This window comes from Maylandia zebra, linkage group LG11 (assembly GCF_041146795.1).
Source record: "Maylandia zebra isolate NMK-2024a linkage group LG11, Mzebra_GT3a, whole genome shotgun sequence".
In the NCBI taxonomy this organism is placed as follows: domain Eukaryota; kingdom Metazoa; phylum Chordata; class Actinopteri; order Cichliformes; family Cichlidae; genus Maylandia; species Maylandia zebra.
Genome location: NC_135177.1, coordinates 96,912 through 116,163, shown reverse-complemented (window position 1 = coordinate 116,163; position 19,252 = coordinate 96,912). Strand labels below are relative to the sequence as shown.

The 19,252-nt window shown below is 44.0% G+C and overlaps 1 protein-coding gene across 1 annotated transcript; it reads right to left on the bottom strand.

Annotated features, from left to right (window-relative positions):
• Positions 1 to 3,062: 3,062 nt before the first annotated feature.
• On the bottom strand, positions 3,063 to 18,576 carry LOC143421012 (NLR family CARD domain-containing protein 3-like). Its single transcript, XM_076889652.1, has 8 exons — positions 18,419 to 18,576; positions 18,233 to 18,334; positions 13,694 to 13,895; positions 11,745 to 13,533; positions 8,063 to 8,236; positions 7,662 to 7,835; positions 7,006 to 7,172; positions 3,063 to 3,160 (listed from the first exon to the last, which is right to left on the bottom strand). The coding sequence occupies exons 3-7, from the start codon at positions 13,728 to 13,730 to the stop codon at positions 7,103 to 7,105; spliced, it is 2,244 nt and encodes a 747-aa protein (XP_076745767.1). The 5' UTR covers positions 13,731 to 13,895; positions 18,233 to 18,334; positions 18,419 to 18,576; the 3' UTR covers positions 3,063 to 3,160; positions 7,006 to 7,102.
• Between the last annotated feature and the right edge of the window lie 676 nt (positions 18,577 to 19,252).

Genomic DNA, 19,252 nt, shown 5'->3' with positions numbered 1-19,252 from the left:
TATTGATCCATCATCTGTTCATTGATTGACACTTTGATGATGACTCCTGACATGATGAAGATGGTTGAATGTGTGCTGCTTTGTTTTCAGGAATCCCATTAAAAACACACTTACACTTCCTCAGACCTGGTCTCAACCATCGGACTCCAGCAGGCTCCACCCTGAAAGGAGGAGGGGGGTCAGAGCAGCACAGTCTCTTTCAGTATCCACACATGGACATTACATGGCTCTCATACATATACTGTTAGACACTGATAAAGAAACAGTCCAACATTTTCACAAATACACTTCAATCCATATGTGGATCAAACTGCTGATGATTTGGACTGATCCTGGATCTGCCAGTATACCACTGTATTGAATGAAATATGACTGATTCAAGTTGTCACCTTCATTGGGTGAATGCCACAGGCCATGGACCTATTGAGTTTGTGTTTCTATTTACTGGGTGAATGTCGAAGCTATATTTTTTGGTATTTATTTCTTTTATACTAGTTTTAATATTAAGCCTTTTCATGATTTTTTTCCCATTCAAATGAATGGAAAACTTCCAAAATTCTGGACCCTAAAAACAGCTTTTTTATATGATTTACTAATTTCATTTAATCCTTGTTTAAATTTTCAGTCGCATCATTATAATTTTTCAGAAGATGCATGCATTGTTATGGTCGCTGCATAGCATACTCACTGGACCTTTCTGAATCTTTTCTTCATGTCTGAACAATTTCTTCCTACTTGGTGAATTCTCACTCTATCAATACAAATTATACATCAAAACGTAGGTATTTGTGCTGGCTTTCAAAAAATTATCACTGTCATTATTTTGGGAGTTACAGATTTCTGGAAAATTGCCTCAGAGCAACACAAAATCTGAAAACTCTCCATAGAAAGAGAAATGGAATTTTCTACAGGGATGCATTTTCCAATTGTTCCTAAAGACACAAACCTTTTACCAATATATTGTCAGACACTCCTGATGCTCATGATTCAAGAATTTTTTTCATAACTTTTACTGTTGTCCCATGAATTACGTTTGAGGAGAGGAAATACAGAGAATTTGATGAATTTATGGATAATTAAAGTCAGTCATATATCCACAAACACGACAAGCTGAAAGTCAGTGAATGCTGTTCGGTCTCCAGTCCTGAATATCACGGCACAAGCAGGATTTACTTCACTGTTAATGTTAGCTATGTTATATTGCTGTCTGTGTTCGGTGGTGTCGAGCCAAATGGACATATTAAAACCATTGTGACTTTATTTGTTGTGGATACAAGTAATTAATTATATCATCAATCAATCAATCAATTAATAAAGGTATATAATTATGCCATAGTAATAAGGGAACATTGAAAGTGTACAACTCGTTGAGGGGACGGATGACCTAATGGGTTGGGCAATTGAAAGGTTACATTTTTGATATGATTTCTTTTGTTATATTTTAGCTATTATTCTCAAATGAAAGTAAACGTAATGGGATAAATAAGGAATTATGTTGTGTTTCTTGGAAAACTCGAACAGGGGAAAACTGTTGGGATTTAAATATATATTTTTAATGCTATTTGCTGATTACATTGTTTTATGAGAGGCCCAGCCTTGACTAGGTCACAGGCTGACAGGAAACTGCTTGTTTTTGCAGAATATGAGGTGCAGACAGAGTGAAACTAACTGGCAGACCGGGGTGGTGGCTTTCACTTAGGTGGCCTCAGAATCTCATCTCTGCTTTTCGCGGATGATGTGGTTGGCTTCATCGGGTGATGGCTTCCAGCTCGCTCTGGAATGGGTTGCATCCGTGTGAAGCAGCGGGAATGAGGATCAGCATCTCCAAATCTGAGGCCATGGTTCTCAGCCTGAAAAGGGTGCAGTGCCCACTCTGGGTCGGGGACAAGTTCTTGCCCCAAGTGGAGCAGTTTAAGTATCTCGGGATCTTGTTCGCAAGTGATGGGAGAAGGGAGCCAGAGATCAACAGACGAATTGGTGCTGCGGTGCTGGAGTGATGCGGACGCTATGCCGGTCCATCATGGTGAAGAGAGAGCTTAGCGTAAAGGTGAAGCTCTCAATTTAATGGTCGATCTACATCCCTACCCTCACCTATGGTCATGAACTTCATGCGAAGGGTGGCTGGTCTCTCCCTTAGAGATAGGGTGAGAGGTGCAGCCATCCGGGAGGGGCTCAGAGCCGGTTCTCCTCTACATCGAAAGGAGCCAGTTGAGGTGGCATGTCCAACTGGGAGGAGGCCCTGGGGCAGACCCAGGACACGCTGGAGAGATGATCTTTCTCGGCTGGCCTGGGAACACCTTGGTGTTCCCTTGGACAAGCTGGAAGAGGTGGCTGGGGAGAGGGAGGTCTGGGCTTCTCTGCTTAGGCTGCTGCCTGCACGATCAAGCCCCAGATAAGCGGGAGAAGATGGATGGATATAAGCATTGGGCCAAATTTAGTAATGAATGGACATAAAAATAAATGCAACTTAAAATCTTTACTGAAGCTCAGTATTTGACACAGAGTTCCAGTTCACTCCTGTAAATAACAATGATAAATATAAAAACTTTAATATTGGTCATATTATATTTACATTACCATAGTGAGATGACTTTAGTTTCATGAAAAACATTTGCTAACTATTAATTACTAGCTAATTTTAAAATTAGTTGGTTACAAAGATGAAGCCCAACAATCATGCTTTTACAGTCTCATGGTCTCAGCCTCAGATACTTCTTTTAAATCAAGAAAAGCTCACAAACAAACAAATGAACAAAAGGATTTTCTTGTTTATTTTTGGTAAACAATGCTGTATAAAACGTTTTAGCAGTCAGTATCATGGTTTATAGGCAACCTGAGCAGCGCAACGGAGGCTAGACCGTCCTATTTCACAAGCCTCGACCTTCCGTCCTACTCTGTCTTCGAGGAAGCCGTCCATGTAGACCACGAAGGCCGTGTCCTTCAAGGCTGCAGACCCTGAATTGGGACACAGCAATTCTCTCCATACCTGAGAGTGTCCAGTCTCCAGCGTGGGTCCTTCAGTCCAGCCGACAGCAGCTTCTTTCCTGAGTCACCTGGGTGATTGTAGCTCAGGTCAAGCTCTCTCAGATGGGAGGGGCTGGAGCTCAGAACTGAGGCCGGAGAAGTACAGCCTTCCTCTGTGATCAGACAGCCTGACAGACTGCAGACACACAAAACAACAATCCATCTGTCAACGATGATTTTCTGTTTGTCAGATTCAATAACATCTATCCATTTACATCAATTCAATTTAATTTCACTTCATTTCTAAGTGACAATTTCAAAAACTCATCTCAAGCATTTTATCAGTGTAATGAAACATGATATAGTATGATAGAGAGAAAGCCCCAACCATCAGACAGTCAGTCCACTGTGAGCTGCAATTGGTGATGATGGGATGGAAGAACTCCCTTTTACAAAAAGATACTACCAGGCTGAAAATCTACCAAGGCTTGTGAGGGGAAAGAGAATCATGAGCACAAAGAGATAAGAATTAAACAAACTAAGGAGAAAGAAATCAAAAGTTAAGAACATGCAGTAGTGATATATAAAAACATCAGGAGTGAAAAGAGGGAAAGAGACCAGAGAGATATAATCTCTCGGGATTTTGACACGGTATGTCAAAATGTAAAAATGCTAACATGTGAGGTTATGCTGAACCCCCCACCCCCAACGGAAAACAAGGCAAGGTAAACTGTTTTTAAAGGTGAAATATAGAGGTATATTCAAAAGTAGTCAAAAACGACGAATTATATTGTGGACCCCAGAGGGTTAAATTTTATCTTTGAGTGAGGCAAATATGTCATGACTCTTAATATGTGCAAATGTAATTTTCCACAACAGAAATTTGATCTTGATCTTTCAATCACATTCTGATACATGAAAAAACATGTCTGTTAAAAACTTCAGATTACAGGGATAAAACTGGAAGGCTTGGTGGATGAAAGTGGTGCTGATATACCTCAGAGGATCAGTTGTGATAGTTCATTGCAAATGAAAAAAAGTGAACAAATATCATGAACAATCCCATCCATCCATCCATCCATCTTCATCTGCTTTATCTGAGGCCGGGTCGCGGGGGCAGCAGCCTAAGCAGAGAAGCCCAGACCTCTCTCTCCCCAGCCACCTCCTCCAGCTTATCTGAGGGAACACCAAGGTGTTCCCAGGCCAGCCGGGAGATATAATCTCTCCAGCGTGTCCTGGGTCCGCCCCTGGGCCTCCTCCCGGTGGGACATGCCTGGAACACCTCACCCAGGAGGCGCCCAGGAGGCATCCTTGTCAGATGCCCGAACCACCTCAGCTGGCTCCTTTCGATGTGGAAGAGCAGCGGCTCCACTCTGAGCCCCTCCCGGATGGCCAAACTTCTCACCCTATCTTTAAGGGAGAGGCCAGCCACCCTTCGGAGGAAGCTCATTTCTGCCACTTGCATCCGCGATCTCGTTCTTTCGGTCACTACCCACAGCTCGTGGCCATAGGTGAGGGTAGGGACGTAGATCGACCGGTAAATTAAGAGCTTCGCTTTTACACTCAGCTCCCTCTTCACCACGACGGACCGGTGCAGCGTCCGCATCACTGCAGCCGCAGCCCAAATCCGTCTGTCCATCTCCGGCTCCCTTCTCCCATCACTCGCAAACAAGACCCCGAGATACTTGAACTCCTCCACTTGGGGCAGGAACTCATCCCCGACCCGGAGAGAGCACTCCACCCTTTTCCCGCTGAGAACCATGGCCTCAGATTTGGAGGTGCTGATCCTCAATCCCGCTGCTTCACACTCAGCTGCAAACCGTTCCAGTGCGAGCTGGAGGCCTTCACCCGATGAAGCCAACAGAACTACATCATCTGCAAAAAGCAGAGATGAGATTCTGAGGCCACCGAAGGGAAAGCCCTCCGCCACTTGGCTGCGCCTAGAAATCCTGTCCATAAAAATTATGAACAGAACCGGTGACAAAGGGCAGCCCTGGCGGAGCCCATCACCCACCGGGAACGAGTCCAACTTATTGCTGGCAATGCGAACCAAGCTCTTGCAACGGTTGTATAGGGATCGAATGTCGCGTAGCAATGGGCCAGACACCCCATACTCCCGCAACACCTCCCACAGGACACCCCGAGAGACACGGTCAAATGCCTTCTCCAAGTCCACAAAACACATGTAGACTGGTTGGGCAAACTCCCATGCACCCTCAAGTATCCTCGAGAGGATAAAGAGCTGGTCCAGTGTTCCGCGACCAGGAAGAAAACCACATTGTTCCTCCTGTATCCAAGGTTTGACTAGTGGACGAACTCTCCTTTCCAGCACCCTGGCATAGACTTTCCCAGGGAGGCTGAGGAGTGTAATCCCCCTGTAGTTGGAACACACCCTCCGGTCTCCCTTCTTAAAAATGGGGACCACCACCCCGGTCTGCCAGTCCAGGGGTACTGCCCCTGATCTCCACGCAACATTGTAGAGGCGTGTCAACCAGGACAGCCCTACAACGTCCAGAGCCTTCAGGAACTCGGGGCGGACCTCATCAACACCAGGGGCTCTGCCAACAAGGAGTTGTTTAACTGCCTCAGTGACCTCGCCCCCAGAAATTGGCGGGTTATTCCCCTCATCCCCAGACTCTGCTTCCTCCTCGGAAGACGTGTCAGTGGGATTAAGGAGGTCCTCGAAGTATTCCTTCCACCGCCCGACAATTTTCTCAGTCGATGTCAACAGCACTTCGCCAGCACTATACACAGTGCAGGTAGAGCACCGCTTTCTCCTCCTGAGATGCCTGACTGTTTGCCAGAATCTCTTCGAGGCAGTCTGAAAGTCTTTTTCCATGGCCTCTCCTCCCACACCCGAGTTTTTGCTTCAGCCACTGCCCGAGCCGCATTCCGCTTGGCCTGTCGATACCTGTCGGCTGCCTCTAGAGTCCCACAGGCTAACCAAGCCCGATAGGACTCCTTCTTCAGCCTGGTGGCTCCCTTCACCTCTGGTGTCCACCATTTGGTTTGGGGATTACCACCACGGCAGGCACCAACCACCTTGCGGCCACAGCTCAATGCAGCAGCTTCGGCAATGGAGACGCTGAACATGGTCCATTCGGACTCAATGTCCACAGTCTCCCTCGGAATGCTGTTTAAGATCTCGCGGACTGGGGCCTCTGCTAGACGTTCCCAGCACACCCTCACTACGTGGTGCACCGGGTCTGTCCAGCATCCTCCGCCGCCACCTGATCCAACTCACCACCAGGTGGTCAGTTGACAGCTCAGCCCCTCTCTTTACCCGAGGGTCCAGAACACATGGTCGCAGGTCTGGTGATACGATTACAAAATCGATCATCGACCTGCGGCCTAGAGCGTCCTGGTGCCACATGCACTTATGGACACTCTTATGTTCCAACAAGGTGTTTGTTATGGCCAAACTGTGATTTGCACGGAAGTCCAATAACAAAACACCGCTCGGGTTCCGATCAGGTAGGCCCAATCACGGTCCCTATTTCCGGTTTGGCAGCTGGGGATCAGTCCACCAGGGCCTCCGCTTCTGGCCGCCGCCCGGCACACAATGCACCCGACCCCTATGGCGCCTCCTGTGGGTAGTGGGCCTGCGGGAGGATGGGCTCATGTCTCCTCGTCGGGCTGTGCCCGGCCGGGCCCCATGGACTAAGGCCCGGCCACCAGACGCTCGCCCTGGGGCACCCTCCCCGGGCCTGGCTCCAGGACTGGGCCCCGGTAACCCTATTCCGGGCAGGGTAAACTGTTCCCTTGATGTTCTCTTGATAAGGGTCTTCTTAATCGCTCTTTGTCTGGTACCTCACCCAGGACCAATTTGCCATGAGAGACCCTACCAGGGGGCAAAAGCCCCCCGACAACATAGCCCCTGGAATCCCTGGGACACACAAACCCCTCCACCATGATAAGGTAGCGATTCACAGAGAGGGAAACTGATAATTTAAATGAAGAATTCCCTATCAAGATACTGTTTATGCAATAATATAAAACATGTTTGAAATGATCATCAGTAGAAAAAATTTCAATTCTGACCTGAGAGTTTCCATATTACAATGTTGACTCTTCAATCCAACAGACAAGAGCTTCACGCCTGAATCCTGCAGGTCAGAGTTACTCAGGTCCAGCTCTCTCAGAGTAGAGGGCTGTGAACTGAGAACAGATCTTCACAGCCTCTCTCTGAGAACTGACAATGACTTAGTCTGAAAAATGAAATATAAACATTAAACGAACACTGTTGAAGTGGAATGAGAGTGCACGGAAGAGTTAAGGTTTAGCAATATGTAACCCTGTTTTTTTTCTTTTTTTTTTCAGGAATCCTTCATGCCTTACTAACATACAATAGATGGATGACACTGACATTTATTGGCTATATTACACTAGTCAAAAGAAGAAAAAAAACACAGCAAAAACAAAACACCAAGATGATACTTAGGACAACGGTGAATCAATTCTGGTTTTCTAAGGCAAATGCCAATTGGGCTCCATGTGCCGGGCAGTGAGGGCAGTGCATTAACACCGAAGTAGCTGACATTGATCAATACTTAAATGATCATAAAACTATTGCAGAAGTTTAACTGATGTTATATTTTAATTAAAAGGTGTTCCTTTATTTTTATTCTTTTTTAATAGTGTATTCATATTGCTTAATTCTGCCAATTGATGAAAAGCACAGTATCACTTGATTTCACCTCAGCATATTCAGTTTACAGTGTGGACTCCTCAGTCCTGCTGAAAGAAGCTTCACTGCTGAATCCCGCAGAGTGTTGTTACTCAGGTCCAGCTCTCTCAGACTAGAGGACTGGCAGTTCAGAACTGAAGACAGGGCTTCATAGCTCGTCTCTGACAAGTTACAGAGACTCAGTCTGGGGGAAAAGAACATTTTTAAAAATCTGTTGTCTTCTCATGTTAAAAGGTTAGAAATATAGAAGATTACCATAACTTCAAAAAAAAAATATCTTTCTCTCCCTCTCTCAAATGTATTTCATAAAACACAACAATAAAAGTTGACCTTGATTTGCTTAGTACTTTAACTGATTTCTTATGTCAATTCATAAAGAATGAAAGAATGCAGAATATTAGATGAGCTGACCTGAGTGTTTTCAATGCACACTCTGGACTCTTCACTGAAGCAGACAGAAGATTCAGTGCTGAATCATGCAGAGTGTTGATACTCAGGTTCAGCTCTCTCAGACTAGAGGACCGGGAGCTGAGAACTGAGGACAGAGCTTCATAGCCTCTCTCTGAGAGTTTAGGGACACTCAGACTAAAAAGAACAAAAACAATTATCATTTAATCACAAACGGTTTGCGATTCATTCAAATCACTTCATATCTTGAACCTTTACAAGAAAGACAAATGTCAGTGTGCATTACTATTTATGGTTGACTTAATAACGTTAGATTTACACAGGGACAAAATATCAAAGACCTGGAACTTGCTCATTAAATCCAATGATCCTGGTGAGTGAGGGCTAATTAGACTCTAAGACTGCAAAAGTCCTTTGATCTCACTTAGGTTAACAAATGATTTAGAGATTCTGAGAGACTGAAACAGTAAAGTTTTTATAGAAATAATTTCTGCAAAAGCAGATACAGTAGTTAGAAAACACATCAGAGTTCTCCACAAAGCAGTGTGTAACAAGCAACCGAACATGCACGGGATTTCAGTGTCACTTGATCTGTTTATTTGGCTTTGTTGACTAAATTCTTCACTGTAAGCTACAGGTGTCTCCAGGAGCAGCTCCATTCTGTGCTACTCCACTAACATTACAAACTCCTCTCTCGCATGTCCCCACAGTCTCTACATATTTAGAGAAGAGAGAGCCATTAGTTCCCGCACACACCAGTTTCTCCCATCACTGTGATGCTGCCCTTAGAACTCACTATACTGGCCCTCCACAGGCAGACCAGTTATCACAACACCACCACATACTCCCACCGCCCGACTGAGGCCTGGGCCACATCCGACCGAGCCTACTCCATCTGAGGACACACCTGCCTGCCCTTCCCCCAAGTGGTACCCTAAATATTGTACCTTCATCCAACTGCACACACTTCTTCAGGTTTGCTGTGAGCCTCAAAGACTCCAGGACGCGACCACTTGCTGCACATGGTCCACCCAGGTATCACTGTGGATGATAACATCATCCAAGTAGGCAGCAGCATACACAGCATGCAGCTGCAGTATCCGGTCCATGAGGCACTGGAAGTTGGCAGGGGCTCCAAACAACCCGAACAGAAGTGTGACAGATTGGTACAAACCGTACAGATTGGAGAAAGCTATTTTTTCCCTGGAATCTGCAGATAAGGGAATCTGCCAGTAGCCCATGGTAAAATCCAATGTAGTGAAAAGGCGGGCAGTGCCCAAGGGGTCGTCAACCCGGGGCATGGGGTAGGCTTCAAGCTGTGACACTTCGTTCACCTTGCGATAGTCAACACAGAACCGTATAGACCCATCCTTCCTCACCACAGGAACTATGGGGCTACACCACACACTGTGAAACACTTCTATTACTCCCAACTTTAACATCTTAGCCAATTCCCTCTGAACAATTTGCCTTTTATGTTCAGGCAGAATGGTGCTCAATGAGTGAAGTATGACCAGGAACGGGGGAAAACACATCTGCTTGGATGTCTGGCCAATAAAATCAGGATGTTATTCTCTCCAGAGTTTTGTTTCATCCCACATGCCCTGCCATGGGGATATAATGAGCTGCCGGGAAATTATATTCCAGGCGGCATCGCAGCACCAACAGCTAGGTGTGTGTTTCTTCGGTGTGAGTGCCGTGACTCACTCAATACAGCCTGTCATTCCGCAACAGGAAATGCAGGTAAATCTGCACAGCAAACAATATGTGATATCATGCGAGCCTTCTTCTGATAGCCCAGGTCAAAGCCAACCATTCCATTCTGCAGTTTCTGGCCCAGGCAAACAGCCGCTCTCCTCCAGTCATCCGGCTGGCTGGATGGTCCTCCAGGGAGAGGCCCAGATGATCCACAACTGCAGCACACATCGAGTTAGGGCTGGGCGATATGTCGAGTTTTGTTTCTTTTTTTTTTTTAAATATCGATATATTTTTATACGAGATATAAGATCCTAAAATCCTTTCATTTTCTCAAAAGTTGACAGTGCACCTTATGTATGAATTCTGGTTGTGCTTGATGACCGCGAACCGATTTTATGTGGGACACGGCGCTCAGCAATCTGTCAAAAAATGTTTTAGTACGACTTTGGTAAACTACGGGGCTGCACCACTTGATGGATTGTCTGAGCATTGCTGCTACCATAGTCTGGAGCCTTAGGGAGTGATATCTACTGTGCTTCAACGTAATATTACCATACTGTGTGCGTATAAGGACCATAAATTGCACCTGTTCAGCGATGTGGTTAAAAAGAGCATTTCAAACTCCAGGCCGTTGTCATGAAATCAATATCCTTAGTATCCTTATTTTCCTATTATATTGTTTTATGTACTTTAATAATGAAGGCTTGTAGAGCAAGGCCACACAACTAAGTGCTCAGCCAGACTGAAAAACAGGAAGTTTTAGTGCACAGGCATATTAATAGATAAGATACAGAAAAGAGGAACTTTCCATATAAGCAATGTTTGAAACTGTGTGTGACGTGTGTGACGTCTGAAGTACAGAAATAACACCATATAAGACACATGTTGAGCTAAAAATGTTAGAACTCTTGCAGCTGGCGTTTTAGCTGTGCAGGGTCTCTCTCTCTTCCGGAAGATGATTGAATAAAAAGACATATAAATTTTTTAACACACTATGAGTCGGTTTTCTCTGTTCTATCATGGGGACAAAAGAATCGGGGTTAATACTGTCAGTCACGTAGTAGAACTTGGGAACAGAGCAGCTGTGAAATCTGTCTGTCTTTGTTATTACGCTCAGCGTCTGTTAGTTTACATGTTGACTGCACAATTGCGAACTTTTTGTTATGCACAAAAACAACATTGTTTTCTTTTATTTATAGAGCATTATTATTTATTAAATGCTAATTATTTATTTGAGTAATTTTTTCATGTACATCTACATTGTATGTTAATAAAAGTGCCTGTGTGACATCTGGGACACAGCTTTGACTAAGAACTCTCTTTTTGTTCTTACTTTATGGCTTTAAAAAAAATTGAGATATATATCGTATATCGCCATCCAGCTAAAAACTATCTAGATATGAATTTTGGGTCATATCGCCCAGTCCTAATTGCAGCCAGAGCCAGAGGCAGAGTTAGGGCCGCCATCTGGGCCTCCCCTGACAGTAGCAGCTGCAGCAGCAGTGCCCACTTCTCCTCTGGCCAACGACACACCAGTGCTTTGGCGCGGAAAGTCTCTGTAAAAATTTGCAAATCGTTGCCCTCCCCCATCCGATGCAATGCCACTGACAGCAAAAGGGAGGGGGCCGGCGCCAAAGCAGCCTCCACCTGTTTCCCCCGTCACTGCCCTGAGAGCTCACTGTACCTCCCCTCCACTGCAGCAGGCCAGAGACCAAACCCACGCCCCACAGTGACATAAAGTCTCATGCCTCCTTATCCACAGTGTAGATGTCAGTGTCCTCTGGGTCCTTACTGATCATTGCATTTCTGTCACAATTTGTCAAGGTTTACAGACTGTGTGCAGTCAAAGTGAAAGTGACTTTGATAAAAGCTGACACCCAGAAATGTTTAAGAAACTGACATTTCCTGCTGCTATGATTTTTTAAGGGTTCATCACACATTACACGGTTTGTGTTATAAATATAAGACTAATCACAGAGTTACTTACAGAGCTTTGTTGGAGGCGTTGACCACTGGCAGCAGCCCTAGAAGACCTTCCTCTGAAGCAGAGTATTTCTTCAGGTCAAACACATCCAGATCTTTTTCTGATGACAGTAAGATGAAGACTAGAGCTGACCACTGAGCAGGAGAAATTGTATCGTAGGACAGACGTCCTGATCTCATGGACTGTTGGATCTCCTCCACTAGAGAACGATCATTCAGTTCATTCAGACAGTGGAACAGATTGATGCTTTTTTCTGCAGACAGATTCTCATCGAGCTTCTCCTTGATGTACCGGACTGTTTCCTGATTGGTCTGTGAACTAATTCCTGTCTGTGTCAGCAGACCGCGTAGGAGATTATGATTGGTCTGCAGTGAAAGACCCAGGAGGAAGCGGAGGAACAAGTCCAGGTGTCCATTTGGACTCTGTAAGGCCTTGTACATAGCACTCTGGTGGAAGTGTTTCTCTGCAGATTTTCCTGTTTCAGACTTCCTGGAGGATGTTTGTTGTTCTTCCAGCAGATTGAGTCCACAGTTGATGAAGGTCAGATGGACATGAAGAGCAGCCAGAAACTCCTGAACACTCAGATGGATGAAGCAGAACACCATGTCCTGGTACAGTCCTCTCTCCTCTTTAAAGATCTGTGTGAACACTCCTGAGTACACTGAGGCTGCTCTGCTATCGATGCCACACTCTGTCAGGTCTGATTCATAGAAGATCAGGTTTCCTTTCTGCAGCTGATCAAAAGCCAGTTTTCCCAGAGACTCCATCATCTTCCTGCTCTCTGGACTCCAGTGTGGATCTGTCTCAGCTCCTCCATCATACTTGACCTTCTTCACTTTGGCCTGAACCACCAGGAAGTGGATGTACATCTCAGTCAGGGTCTTGGGCAGCTGTCCTCCCTCTCTGGTTTCCAGCACATCCTCCAGAACTGTAGCAGTGATCCAGCAGAAGACTGGAATGTGACACATGATGTGGAGGCTTCGTGAGGTCTTGATGTGGGAGATGATCCTGCTGGTCTGCTTCTTATTTCTGAATCTCTTCCTGAAGTACTCCTCCTTCTGTGGGTCAGTGAACCCTCTGACCTCTGTCACCATGGCAACACAGTCAGGAGGGATCTGATTGGCTGCTGCAGGTCGTGTGGTTATCCAGAAGTGAGCAGAGGGAAGCAGTTTCCCCCTGATGAGGTTTATCAGCAGCACATCCACTGAGGTGGACTTTCTAGGGTCAGTTATGATTGTAGTTTTGTGGAAGTCCAGAGGAAGTCGACACTCATCCAGACCATCAAAGATGAACACAACCTGGAAGTCTTCAAAGCTGCAGATTCCTGCTTCTTTGGTTTCAGTAAAGAAGTGATGAACAAGTCCCACCAAGCTGAACTTTTCCTCTTTCAGCACATTCAGCTCTCTGAAAGTGAATGGAAATATCAACTGGATGTCCTGGTTGGCTTTGTATTCAGCCCAGTCCAGGGTGTATTTCTGTGTTAAGACTGTTTTCCCAATGCCAGCCACTCCCTTTGTCAGCACTGTTCTGATTGGTTCATCTCTTCCAGGTGAGGCTTTAAAGAGGTCTTCTTGTCTGATTGTTGTTTCTGGTCTGGCTGGTTTCCTGGATGCTGTTTCAATCTGTCTGACCTCATGTTCCTCATTGACCTCTGCAGTCCCTCCCTCTGTGATGTAGAGCTCTGTGTAGATCTGATTCAGAAGGGTTGGGTTTCCTGCTTTAGCGATCCCCTCAAACACACACTGGAACTTCTTCTTCAGGGTGGATTTAAGGTTACGATGACAGACTGCAGCTAAAAGTTGTATTGTTATTATTACTATTCACAACTTCAACAATCATATTTTACAAAACGCTGATGATAATTTCTGACTAAATGAGAAATGACTGAACACACTGGTGTCATAAGTCCCTCATTTATCCAGCAGCTTAAGTCTTTATAGAAATCCTCTTACTGTTCTGCAGACGGTCAGCCAGTTCCTCCTGATTCATTCTCCTCAGGAAATCCACTGTGATCTTAACAAATGCCTCTCTGTTTCTCCTCTGTTCATCATCCTCCCTCTGAAACTCCAATGACTGGGGCTTATTTGGACTCAGAACCTTCTGGATCTTTTTCAGCTCGTTCTTCACAAAGGTTATGATGTTGTCCTCCAGCAGCTGGAACAGAATACTTTATGAATGACCCACCACTCTGAACTTCAGTCTACACAACATTCACTTCTTCAGTTCAGTTCATTTCAGTTCATTTTTATTTCAAACATATACAGTCACCAACATTTTATAATATCATTTGCAAAAGAAAATAAACATCACTTTGACTGCTGTCTTGGGTTAATTTTCTTCATTCTTATAATTATTTAAAATTTATTTTTTGAGTTTTATTTTAAACTGGTTTATATCCCTACTGACCTTTATTTCTTCTTTTAGCTCATTCCAGAATTTATATAAATTATTATTATATATAATTATATATAAATAGATATCCTTTTCAAAGTTGTTCTTACTTTTTGTATTTTTAAATTCCACATCCCTCTAAAATTATACCCCCCTTCTCTTTCTAACAACCATTTACTTGTTTTTAAACTTCACCAGATCCTGGAATTTTATAGCTTGCGTCTTAATAAAGAGTGCATTTGTGTGAGCCCTATACCCCTTCTGATTTATTAATCTAATACCCCTTTTCTGCATTATGGTTATAGTCTGAATATTACTTTTATATGTATTTCCCCAAACCTCTACAAAATAACTCATGTATGGTAATAGCAAAGCACAATATAACGTGTACAATGTTTTCCTGTCCAGAAATTGTTTTGCTTTCCCCAAGACAGCAATGCCTCGAGCTAACTTTCCCCTCACATCACTTATGTGAGGGGAAAGACCCTATGAAAGGCCCAGGCCCTACGATCAATGATCACACCAAGAAATTTTATGGTATTAACTAGAGATGGACCGATCCGATATTACGTATCGGTATCAGTCCGATACTGACGTGAATTACTGGATTGGATATCGGAGAGAAATAAAAAAATGTAATCCGATCCATTAAATATCAAAAAAGCACCTCACAAAACTTGTGACATGGCGTAAATCGGCTCATAACCGTAGCACAGTAGCAGTGTGCATCACGTGATAGAGCGGTCGTGTGTATTTGTAGCCTCGCTACCAAACCGGCATTTCATCTCTGAGGAAGTGATCCCAGAGAGAAGTAAAGTAAGTGTGTAAGTTCATCTCTGAATGTCTGTAAAGCATTCCCACATTAAGCTTAACAACCGATATATAGAGCGACTGCCTCTTCTCTCTCCCTCCCTCTCCTGCTGCTACTTCAATCGTGAAACTGATTAATGATCAGCTGATCAGCTTTTCTGTCGCGAGTCCATCTCACTTCTTTGTTTTTGGCCCACTTTGAACCAGAAAGAGGAAACCAGCAGCTGAACAACAGCAGCACGTGATAAGCTGTTGTTAGAATTTATTTAATATTACTTTCTAGACCAGGATCCTTTTCTATGCCGCTGACGGCTGGTAACTGTGCAGGAGCGGCTCTAGCAAAGTTTAGCCAGGGGGGCCGATAGGGCATTAACAGGGAAAAGGGGGCACAAAGACATACTTTTCTTTCTTATTCACATTTAAAATGTCGAGCTTTTAATAAATAATTATCTGAATCTTACACCCAAAGTTTTAATCTGCTGTAAAATGTATAGAAGTCCATTACTGTATATAGTAACTGTTAAGTCTAATATACCCTAGGAAGCTATGCTACTTTTTCATTTGGGAAGATACCATCTGTGCAGTCTGCAATTGTTTTGAAGAAAGATGTTGAATCTATTTAATTAGTTTCTGTGCATTTTTCCCACACTGCATCGAATTAAAGTTGATTACGTCGATTAAGCATCTTGAGGTGGAGGGTGGGGGGTGGTTCCCGTTTTTTTTTTTTTTGCTTGTCTTTAGACAAGTGTTTTTGCACACCCTGGATCAAGCAAAAAGAGAGAAATGGGCAAACGAGGAGTCAAAGCGAAAGCTAGCAGTGACATGGTAGCTAGCAATTGCCCCGAAAATGAGACCATGTGCGAGGCTGAGGATGCACTAAGTACACTGCAGGATGACGTGATTGTGGACAAGGTGACTTCTAACATATCAAAAGTATTGGATAGTAAGATATCCGAAGTCATAAAGCCAATAAACAAGCTCACTGAGAAATTCGATAATCTGATAGAAAAAATGGGAACAGTGGAGCAGTGGGTCTCGGACTTGGAAGATGTTACGGCTACAAGTGAGCCACGTATTGCCGCTCTCGAGACCCAGCTTAAGAAGGCCATGGAGCGTCTGGAAGGCTTTGAGAATTAGAGCCGGCTGCAGAACATGAGGATTGGGTGGCTGTAGCTCAGGTGGCAGAGCAGGTCAGCCACTAATCAGAAGGTCGGTGGTTCGATCCCAGGCTGCCTCCTGGCTGCGTGCCAAATATCCTTGGACAAGATACTAACCCCGTGTTTGCCTACTGGTGGTGGTCAGAGGTGGCGCCAGTGTCCGGCAGCCTCGCCTCTGTCAGTGCGCCCCAGGGCAGCTGTGGCTACAATGTAGCTTGCCATCGCCAGTGTGTGAATGGGTGAATGACTGAATGTAGTGTGAAGCGCTTTGGGGTCCTTAAGGGACTAGAAAAGCGCTATACAAATGCAGACTATTTACGATTGTCGGGCTAAAAGAAGGCGCGGAGGGTAGAGCACCAGTGGACTTTTTTAAAAAGCGGGTACCAGAAGTCCTGGGCCTTCAGCAGAGTGCCATTACAGTCGATAGAGCTCATCGCACTGGAACACCTATGAGGCTTACCAGCACGGAGGGACCGCATGCAGTACTGGTCCGGCTTCATTACTACTCCGATACACAGAAGATTCTCCAGGCTGCCAGGGCTAAAAGTACCACAAACACAGAGACAGGGAGTGTGTCCTTCTATCAGGATTTCTCCGCTAAGGTGGCACGAAAGAGAAAGGAGTCGGTGAATGCGCGTAAAGCTCTCCGAGAGGCGGGGATCAAATATTCCTTCCTTTATCCAGCCATCATTAAAATATTTAACCCCGATGGCACTAGCAGCTCCCTTGCAACCATCCAGGATGTCAAGGACTACAGTATGTGAGCAAATTGCCAAGACCTAAATAAACTGTTGGTGCACGACAGTGTTATTGTAACGTAAGTTACAAACTCGAGGCTTACAGCATTACAGTATTGTTAACGAGCTAAGGTATAAAGTATTTTTATTAACATAGAGTGCCACACCATCTCCTTTTTTATTAGTCCTATCTAAGTGGAGGAATTCATATACCTCTATCTCAAAATCTTCTTCTTTTCCAGTGTTTTTCCTAGACTTTGATATTGTTATCACATCAAATGGTTGATTAACCCTTTAAGACCTACCATAGAACCAAGTCTGCCAGAGCTTATATTATATTTTTACATGCTGTAGTGACATTTTTGGGAGCTTTTCAAGTTGCTATACATCAATACAACCATTATAGCCTAACTTTTAATAATATGTATGCATTAAGTGCATAGTAATTACATAAATTGCAAAAAAGTGCAATGAACTACAAATAAATTGAAAATCGTTTGTTTTTTTTAACATCTATTTCTAGTTAGAGAAATTTAAGAGGCTTATCCCTCAAAACTGTAAATACAAAATACATTAGGAGCGTTCATGTGTTTGCAGTTAGACGAGGAGATGTTACCATCATGGACATGTTAACAAATCCTGCAGCATCACGTGGAACAAACACTTTGCGTTCCTGTCATCTGCAAGCAACAGGAAGTTCATTAATAAAGGCGGATAGAGACGTGACTGTGATCGTTCTCCTTCATCCAGCTGTTATACACATCTGGGCTCACACGATGAGCCTTTGTCTAAAAAAGCAGTTTGGATTATTGTAATGGTCTTTTTACTTGTCTCAACAAATCAGCTCTGGATCATCTTCACACTGTACAGAATCCAGCGGCAAGACTTTTAGCTGGCACAAAGAAGAGGTCACACATTACTCCAGTTTTAGCTTCTCTTCATTGGTTGCCACTAAATTTGAGCGTTCATTTTAAAATTTTAGTTGTAACTTTTAGAGCTCTGCACGGTGAAGCTCCTAAGTATATCTCTGACCTGTTGAAACCTCATGCTTCATCCCGTCACTTGGGTCATCAGGTCAGAGGTTACTGGTGGTCCCAATTACTAGGTTTAAAACACGTGGGGATTGGACTTTTCAGGCACTGGCACCAAGTGCTGTGGAACTCCCTGCTGTTGTCTTTTTTACGCTGTCTAGACTCCATTGAATCCTTTAAAAAGCAGCTGAAGACATTTTTATACAAACAAGCTTTTAATTAATTTTTTCACTGTTTTATATTATTTTATTTGTATTTTTGATTTTATTGTAAATGACTTTATGACTTTTATCTGTGAAATGTGCTATATAAATAAATTTTACTTACTTACTTACTTACATCAGTTTATCTTAATAACAGCTCACCTCTCTGCAGCAGACAGAGGCTGGACTTTAAAATAAATGGGTTTATCTTTAGACCGGTCACTCTGTAGGGAAACAGAGCTGGGTGGAGGTCCAGGTTGGTTCCTGTGAATAATGATGGGGCAGTGATGTGAGTGCTGAGCTGTGACATGGAGAAGAGTCATGGACAGTTAGAGATGGTCATCTCACCTCTGAGCTTTGGTCTGGCTCTCATGTTCCCCACACAGAGTGCTTTTAGAGGGAGGGACTCCCTCCTCTCTGTCCTCACACTGATCCATGCTGCTCAATTCACATCAGCTCACACACACTTTCTACCTTCACCTGCAGAGGAAACACAAATCATTCATGTGCACATCAGCTGAAATCCTCCTTTCCATCATGTGTGCTGTCCAGATATCAGCTGCTTCTTTCCTGCTTCATCTCAGTGTCAGCTGAGAGAATGACAAACCCACTATGTGTCAACATTTGATGGATGATGATACAGAAATGTGAAATGATATTGACCTAAATCTGTCCTGATGATAATGAGAAGCTTTGATGAGTTGTGACTCTCTGAGGTGTTACTAGGATGTAGAAACACTGGAGCTCAGCCCTGAAATCTTTGCTATTTTCACTTGATAACAGCAGCTGTTTAAAGTTCCCGAGTGTGTTTGATAGTAAATGAATGTAAATGTGAGACACTGTGTGCTCACAGCTAAAGGCTGCAGTCAGCTGTGTTAGAGCGTCTCTCACACAATGATCCTTTAATAAACACTCAGAGCTCCATGTTGTGTGCTGACATGTTGACAGTTTGACTTCAGCTTTTACTGAAGAAAATCCACAGAAGGCTGAAAGGGAAGCATCACTTCCTGTTTGAGGAGAGCCAACAGTCTGTTTACATGTCATGTCTAAGTTACAGCTGGAATAATAATTTGCAAAGTCTGCTGCTCTTTCTGTAACCATCTGACCATCAACTAACTCTGTGCTGTTGTTGCTGCTCTCATTCACAAAGTGCTCAATTACATTTTTAACTTGTATCTTTAA

Bases quoted from the DNA above. Each gene is read 5' to 3' on its own strand.
- LOC143421012 (XM_076889652.1), bottom strand. From the start codon at position 13,730: ATGAATCAGGAGGAACTGGCTGACCGTCTGCAGAACA. The intron at 8,237-11,744 runs GTAAGTAACTCT...TGTTCTTTTTAG, and splicing joins AACGCCTCCAACAAAGCTCT to TCTGAGTGTCCCTAAACTCT. The intron at 7,173-7,661 runs GTGAAATCAAGT...TTCATTTTTCAG, and splicing joins TGTAAACTGAATATGCTGAG to ACTAAGTCATTGTCAGTTCT.